The following is an 8,592-nucleotide window of genomic DNA, read 5'->3' on the forward strand; positions in this document are numbered from 1 at the left end:
TCACACAGCACAACCTTCTGAAAATACTGGTACTCTTGGCTGACAATCAATTCATTTCCATGACATTTTCATTCGGTGGTCTGATACATAGACAGATGTCTGCCTCTACCTGCTCGGTGCAGTTGAGAACACATAAAAATGCAGTACCTTTCTGAGTTACCATGTGCTCCCTGCAGACCACGGTTAGCGGTTGTTATGATGCACGGCTGCTTTGACTGGCGTGCTGCAGGCCCCCTCCCACCAGGCACTGAGGCACAAGGGCCTTTTTCTTGCCACCTGCAGCTTTAATTTTACCTTGTTTTTTTTTCTTCCTCCCTTTCCTCTGCAGTCAGCCCCAGTGACAACAGCAGGACGTTTGGTCTGAGCCCGGTCTGGCCCTTAGAGGCCACTAAACAAGCTAATGGAGACCTAAGGTTGGGCCCACACTGGAGGCCCCAGAGCCCAAAAAGTCCCAAAAGCCCCAAAGTCCTGCGCCTGAGTCCCCAGGAAAGCAGGTACAGCAGGACTGGCCTTTTCTTTTATGCTTTTATACACATTATAAGATTTAAAATGCTGTGAACTACACACTGTGCCACAATGTCTTTGACTTTCTCCTTGTTGCCTTCAGCCTGTCGATGAGGGCGAAGCTCCTGGAATCGGACAGCAACGAGAACGGAGAGTCCAAGGACGACTTTGAGGAGTACAGACCCTCCACCCCAACCCCTCCCTCTGCTCAGAATGGTATCTGATGCCCTCCATCACCGGCCTAACCACCAGTCGCATCTTCCATTAGTCACTGTTATAATTCACACTGGCATGAACGTGAATTATTAATAGAGGCTAAATGAATAATAAATATATAGAGTGTTCCTTTTCTGTCTCTTTCTCGTTCACTCACTTTAAAAGTTGAAAGAAAACATTTTTTGCTCTCCGCAGGCTCCTCAGTGAAGGACAGCATGCGGCTTCCTCTACCTCAGGGAGACTCGGGCAGCGAGGAGGGGGGTTCCTCCCCGGCGGGCTCCCCCAGGCCGGAGAGGGGATCCCTCGGTGGCGTGTTTAAGAGCACCCACCGGGCCCTGCTTGGTGGTGGCTCCCTCCTGGCCTCCATAGGACTGGGTCGCTGCCTCGATATCCCCCCAAGGGTGCCCCCTCGAACTAACCCCCCTTCCTTAGAGGACCGCACCACCTTTGAACTGGAGATCTCCTCCCCTAAACCCCTCATTTCAGAACCCCCGGTTGTGGATGATCTCATTACCTTCTCCACCTCTGAGCCGCTTCCCAGACCGCTGTTGGACTTGGCTCTACAGTACCAGGAACTTAAGCCCCTGCCCCTGACTCCACCGCCTCCAAACCCCCGCGAGAGGTGCAGCCACCGGACGCCACACAGTCCACAGACTCCCAGGACCCCCGTGCAGCAGGACAAGGCCAGCCCAGGGGAATGGATGCCCAGTTTCCATTCAACCAACGGGGAGCTGGGCTGTGAGGCCTGGGAGCACAGAGCCGACAGGAGGAGGAGGCCCAGCCAAGGCCTGAACACCACCCAGCTCGGTCAGTCTGAATCTGCTTTCACCCTTTAGGGGGATCACACAGCACACTGCAGCTCTTTGACAAAGTTACCCAGGTGACGTCACCTGGGTAACTTTGTCAACTATAACTTCTCTCTGCGTTGCTAATGGGGATGTGAAGTGTGAAAGGGAGTTTCAGAGCTAGAAGGGATAGAAAAAAAGATTTGGTTGTTATGTAGAATGTAAAGTGGAGGAAATGTAGAATTTTGTGAGTGTAACTTAAAGGCATATTTCAATATTTTAGCAAATTCACCTGTTGCCATTATCCCTATAGTCATAGCAGTAGGTTCATTACCTTTAATTGTCGGTGCAAGCTGTTGTTAGATCGGCGGGGCAGAGACGTGAGCTCTGCACAGCGCATGGTACTTTCGCCTTTCCCTCATCAAACTCATCAAATACACAATCCAACAACTCCAAAATGCTCTGGTGGACAAGTTGTGACCTGCACAATCACCAAGCTATGAAATAATAATGGAACATTATGAGACAGAGTTGTTTTCGAGGCAAATACATAGCCGGAATTACTTTCCAGACACAGCTGCTCGGCAGAGTGACTTCAAAAGCGCAAGTAGTTGTGAGTATTTGCTTCATGTGTCGTAATATTACATAATTATACCTTATTATTTCATAGCGTGGTGAATGTGCAGGTCACAACTTGTCCACAAAAGTGTTTTGGTGTTGTTGGATTGTGTATTTAATTTAATGAGGGAAACGTGGAAATACCGTGCCCCTCCGTTGCGTTAGCTGAGCAGCTCACGTCTCTGCCCCGCTGATCTAAAAACAGCTTGCACCGACAATTAAAGGTAATGAACCTACTCCTAAAACTTTAGGGATTATGGCAATAGGCGAATTTGCCAAAATGTTGAAATATCCCTTTAACGACCGGATGTCTCGCCCTCTGACACAGAGGCCCTTTAAGTTACAGATTGGATCTATGATATTGTTATTAAATCAGGTCCATGATTTATCTGCATTTCTGCTAGAGCCCTGAGTATGTTAGGAGGCCTCCCACTGAAATTAGCTGCATCCTCACTAAGACAATGTTTCCTTATAGCTCTTGCAGAATTATTTCTGTGCCTTTTTTTTTTAGCAAGATCTTTTTGGCACGAGGGAGGCTTCGGTGCCGCAGAGGCTTTTTCATTTACATCAAAGCTTGTCTGCAGCGATTTGCATATCTCAGGTAACAGCTGGCCCTCCGTACTTCACCGCTAATACTTGCTAAGCAAAGCTAGCATCCAATCTTCTGTTGTTTCCCCTCTTTCAAGTCAGAGTTTTTTCTCTCATTGCAAAGTTGGGAGATGAAGGCAGAACATCAGACGGCGCGCAGCTGAGGCCTCGCCGCCGGAAAGTGCTGAATTCCAAATTCTTGATAATCTGTTGTTGACTCCGGCGACGGCGTCTCTCTCCGGCCACCTCCGCAGAAGCTTTGGAGTTTGGCCTGAGCTCAGCGGTGCATCTTGGGTGTTATTTACACTGCGGGGTTGAGCAGATTTTCATACGGTGGCATAACAAAAGTGTGCTCATGTGTCATATGTAACTGGTACGTACATGACACTCGATAAAAGAACACATTCAAGACGGATTAGTGCTCATTTTTCCTCTCAAAATTACATGCGAAAATAACCAATTTCCTCACGGGGGAATATTTATATCATATCATATTTAGTTTTAATTCACATGTCATGCTAACACACGTCATCTGCGTATCTGCCGCGCTTCCATTTACAGTACATTCACATAGTTTTTTTTCCCAGAAGGCTAATATGCATTTCTTAGAAGCACTGACACATTTCAGCGCTGCAATGGCGGAGGCGTGGGTATTGGTTGTTTTAGGAGCGAGTGGGCTTTACGAGGGCTTTAAGAGTGCCCCCTGGTAACATTTCACACTCTATATCTGGTCCGTTTGACTCACAAAGCCTCGGATTCTCCACAGAGCGGTTGTTAACAGCTCTGCCCTCCAGGTACCCAGCAGACATGCCTCGCCTGTTCTGCTGCTAACAACGGTAGCCTCACAACAAACCGCATGCGCTCATTTACGTCGGGCATACAGAGGCGAGGAAACCGCACATAATTAAACAGCGAGTGTTTTTGGCTAAACATCTTATTATGTTTATTGAATGTGATGACTCAGGCTCAGATGCATAGACAGACTGCCACAAGGTTGCAGGCTGTGAGTGTCTGCTCGGAGGAGGGAGATGAATTCAGAGGATTCCTCCACCGGCTTTGTTTGTCTGCTCTCACGTGACCCCTGACTGCTCTTTTTTCTCGTCAGCTGAATAGCACGGCATTGCTCAGAAAGTTGCCGCAGATGTAAATAACACCATTTGGCACAACACGTCGCACTTGGAAATAGCAAAATGTTCATTCAGGCTGATTTACTCTGAGTTTAATGTTCTTGTCAGTGTTCATTTAAACTTGCTGTTTGCTGCTCGCAGCTCTGTCAACTAGTTACACAACACTACGTTATACTTAATGTCGACTAATTGCATCAACATCCAGTGCTGGATTTCTTTTAGCTACAGCACTCTCTTGACTTTTCATGTTTGTGTTTAGATCGATTTCATCGCACAGACTCATGTGTGGAGCAGAATATGAAGTCTAATTGGATAAGAATTCATCACAGACCAGCAGAGCAATGCTACTGCAGTGATGACAGTGACAGTGGTTTCCAGATGAACAAGAGAGAAAGAAAGATGTTTAATTTTTTTGATAGTCAGCCTTTTGTCAGGTCCCCAACTTGTTTTTAGATATTTCTTCAGGCTTTATTATTATTATAGAAGAGTATGAGACAGACAGGACATCAGGGGACAGAGAGGGGTAAGACCTGGGCTGCTGTGGTTAGACCTACATGGTAAACACACCCTGCGTCCAGCCCTGACCCCACAAATGTTATATTTTGTCTTCTGTGGTTTCTACGGTCCAATAAAACAGCCCTGATTATAACACAGTGATGTTTGGATGGTTACTTTTAGTTCACTTTGAGACTGCAAACCTGTATTATAACCTGGAGGCATGGAGTTTGAAAGATAAGGGCAAGAGGCAGAAATGCTCTAATGAAAGATGCTTTTATGAGAACTGCAGAATATACGGTAATGTTTTTAAAGGTTGGGTCTAAACTCGACTCAACATTTCGTCCCTTAGCAAAACTACAGCAGTTGGAGAGTAGTTTCCAGATGAAGCCTCCTCAAGCAAGATGGTGAATTATTTCTGAATGCCTCTGTAATGGTTTGTCTTCTCTTCTCTCCAGTGTTGGATCTGCCCTTGTGCCAAGACACACAGGAGTCTGACGACAAGCCTCCAGTGCCCTATGCTCTCCTACCCAACCCCGCCCTCTGGAGCCCCAAAACCCGGCGCCTGGAAGTCAGCGTCATCCCCCGGCCTCGCCCGTCCCCCATCCGCCCCCGCATCGACCCCTGGAGCTTCATCTCAGCCGGCGGCGCGAGCTCAGGCGGGGGCCGCAGCCCCAACCGCTCGGACGGCAGCGCTCTGAGCTACCAGCCCTCCCCTACCAATCCGTTTACCAACTGTGACCCGTTCCCCTCGCCGGACTGCGACCCGTTCGCCCTGAAAGCCGACCCCTCGAGCGGCTCGGACGCGGCCTCGCCCTTCGACCCCTTCATGGCTCCCTTCCCCACGTCCCGCTCCGCCCCGTGCTCCACCAACGGCTCGCCCACGTTGCCCTCGGTTCGCATAGCGCCCCTCAACCCGGCCGACTCGCCCCTGATCGACCTGGGCTGGGCGGTCTGCAGCAAACCTCTGGATGGCGCCAAAGAGAGAGCTCACCCCCGCAAGACACTGGGGCTCAAGCCCTTCAAGTCCCCGACACAGCTCAGAGACGACAGGTTCTGAAGCGGGGCCTCGTCCCGGGGGGGCTCGTGGGCCGACTCTCGCTGACGGATGGTAAAAAGTGCTGTTTTTATCACAGGAACACAGTCGAGGCTTGTTTCCACTACTATGTCCTATATTAAAAAGGAAAGATGGGACTTTGGATTGTGGGATAGTCACCTGTGAACCAAAACTGGTGCCCATTTCATTCTTCCTCTCTATCTCTGTTTCTCTATCCATTTGAAGGAGCAGAACACAGATCACTAGTCCCATCTTCAGATTCTATCAGACTGCGTATATCACCTGCTTTCATCTCCCCCTACCTTTGAAGCATTGTGACAATGCAGAGGTGGATAAGGCGACTTGCACAGCTTCATCTGCCTCTACCTCTCTGCAGACTGAAAGCATCCGGGACAATGGAAAAATTGGAGTGCCTTATTTCGTGAAGTGTTTTTAATATATATCTTTTCAAGGTTCTTTGAATGGTTAATCTGGTGCGTAGGGAAGATGCTATGAATTTGGCTTAAATTTGCAAATCAGCTTAGCATTGCTGTGGAAGAAAATGTCGCCTGCGTGTGCGTGCGTGCGTGAATGTCTAGACTCATTGTTCAAGGAAAGCTCAGTTGTTTCTTTCTTCTTCTTCTTTTTTTTTTCAAACGGCGTATGTTGCATTATGGGAGAAAACACTCAAGAGTGGATATTCTAGGCCGCTCATGAAATCCAAGACAAATTCATGACCCAAGCATTCCACTTGGAACCAGATAACATTCCAGTCACATTCCCTGGAAAATGCCAGGCATTGGACAGATTCATTCGGCTGGCAAGGGACAGAGCACAGGAAACAAGATGGGGGAGCCCTCTGCATTCCCTTTCATATGCCAAAGAATGCCACTGTGCCAGGGCTGGGACAAAGAGAGTCTGCAAAGTTGTTTTTACCTCCACAGAGTGCTAGACCGGTGGGTTTGTCACACTGGACAATACAAGAGAGAGCTCAGACGATCACAGATAGTGTTTAAAAGCAACTTTAATCTACTTCTCTGTGGTTGTCTAACTCATTTATCCATTACCCAGACTGTCCTATCGCCACCTATCTGATGCTTTTGGAAGGTTCAACCAAAAAATAAGTGCATTTACATAGGCATGGATGTTTCATTGAATTGAATTGAATTTGTCCACCAGAGTAGGAGTAGCCCCACAAAGCCAGCCCACAATTTCACAGTGTCTTCAACACTGTCTTGACACTTTCAATTTTCAAACTGGAGAGACGATTGTGCTTGTTCTGGAAATGACCTTCGAATGCCTCTCAAACTGATCCATCCAAAGTTTGAGTTTCTGAAAAATATGAGCTAGGCAGTTTGAAATGAAAACTTATTTTTACCTGGAGAAACACATTTTAAGGAATAGTTTTTTATATTTAAGAGAATCCATCAATTCAATGTCTTAACAGCAGCTGATAAGAGAAGACAAACAACACTATTATATCTTTATATTCCGTAGGGATCGGGACTCAACATCTGGTTATCCAGCAGGCACACAGCTGGTGTGGCAACATCTTAGAGAAGCTGATATTTGGTTGAAACATGGTTGTGATGTCAGGTGCTCAAAACTCGATATTAGGGCATATGATAATGCCAGTGTCAGTTTGTCACAGAATACTACGACAGCTGATGTTGATATTTTCCTCGTTTTAAGACGTGTTAACCAAAATCCAACATCTTCCGACATAGAAGAGTCTAATCAAAGACCAAAACCCAAACTTGACTTTTGAAGTCATCCTGATAATTCTGTGTGATGAGTCCAGTGTATTTCCGATGTTGCATTGATTGACCCAGCTCAGTAGCTTAGCTTAGCATAGCATATAGACTGGAAGCAACTCAAAAATCTGCCCGCCTTCTAAAGCTTCCTGATCAACACCGTATATCTCCTCTTAATACAATTGGAGGAATCCATGAGTGTCTCACTGTCTGTTTATATTTGTGTTTGATTTTCTCAGCGGCCTCTCATCTTATTGACTTCAGACTTTTTGGGGGTTTGGGCTGCAGACCCAAGAAGACTAGGAAGTTTTTTTTTTTTAGATGAGCGGTCCTTGAGAAGCTTGCAAACATCGTGATGCTCTGTTGAGCTTTTAGAGGTGCTGCTAGGTAGATGTTATCATCTTTAGCCTTGTTTTTAGTGTTTATAGTAATCTTGGGTAACCATCTTCTCGCTCCTTACAAATGAGAGTGGCGTCATGTCTTCTCACCTTCTCATGTCCAACAATTCCTCCAGGAGTTGTCGACAGCTCACTCACGTGCACCGAGAATCATCAGGTGAAGATGCTTGTGAGATGTTGGCTGGCTTTTCAAGACTAGAGCAGCAGCACTCCACTGTTTTTTTTTATTTGGGGTATTTTTTTTGCTTAAGAAAAATCCATCCTAAGCCACTTTTAACAACAGTACTAAACAGACCTGGTAGGATTGTCCGAATAACTGTGATGTCATGTTGAAATACTCAGAAAAGACACAATAGAGAATAACACATATAACACAAGGAGAAAACTTGCTGCAGAGACGCTCAAATATTGAATTTTCTCCAGCAGGTCAACAGCATGAGCAACAACTAAAAACCTTATTCTTTCACCTTTGCTTCACAAACATTATCATCAATGGTTGTAAATACTAACCTGTACAGACAGTTCCTCAGGTTTTCTTTTCTTTTCGTTTCTCTTTTTTATTTTTTATTTTTTCAAAAAGCACCCTGGGATTCGTATGAGGTGAGGCCGGCTGAGGGAAAGTGTCTGCAGCAAAAAAAAAAAAAAAAAAAAAAAATTGAACATCACAGACTGATGTTGCATAACAGTATCCAGATTGGTTTCCCAGCATCTAGCCTGTTAACATAATTGGTGTCGGGCCAGCAGGTAAGCAACTGAAAGAGACCCACTTGGCTTGTGGCACAAGCTTGTCATGTTAGCCACATCGTAGGTACAAAAACTGATTGGGTTCATCACTGCCACCGTGTCATTGGAAGACAATAACGGCTTTGTTCTGATGAAGAGTGAAAACCACGTCTTCAAAGGGGGACAGCTTCCAGATTAGCCTAATAATCCTACTGACAAATAAAGGAGGCTGATAGCGATAATTAGCCTCTTGATAAGAGCAGGGAGCATTAACAATTTGGTTAATTAATTTGCCCCGACTTTACGAAAAGGCCCTCACAAGGTATCCCCTCTCTTCCTACATCATTC

The 8,592-nt window shown here is 46.3% G+C and overlaps 1 protein-coding gene across 1 annotated transcript in view; it reads left to right on the forward strand.

Moving 5' to 3' along the window:
- LOC311001989 (mitogen-activated protein kinase kinase kinase 11) overlaps positions 1-5,668 on the forward strand; it is a gene marked incomplete at its 5' end in the record, with an annotated part of 44,931 nt that extends 39,263 nt beyond the window's left edge. The window contains 4 exons of the mRNA XM_083993169.1: positions 329-494; positions 608-720; positions 916-1,527; positions 4,792-5,668. Of these exons, the coding sequence (XP_083849295.1) occupies positions 329-494; positions 608-720; positions 916-1,527; positions 4,792-5,393 (1,493 nt within the window). The 3' untranslated portion in view covers positions 5,394-5,668. The remainder of the gene's footprint in view (positions 1-328; positions 495-607; positions 721-915; positions 1,528-4,791) is intronic.
- Between the last annotated feature and the right edge of the window lie 2,924 nt (positions 5,669-8,592).

The sequence above is a fragment of the Trachurus trachurus genome (genome assembly GCF_905171665.1).
Source record: "Trachurus trachurus genome assembly, chromosome: 18".
NCBI classification, from domain to species: Eukaryota; Metazoa; Chordata; class Actinopteri; order Carangiformes; family Carangidae; genus Trachurus; species Trachurus trachurus.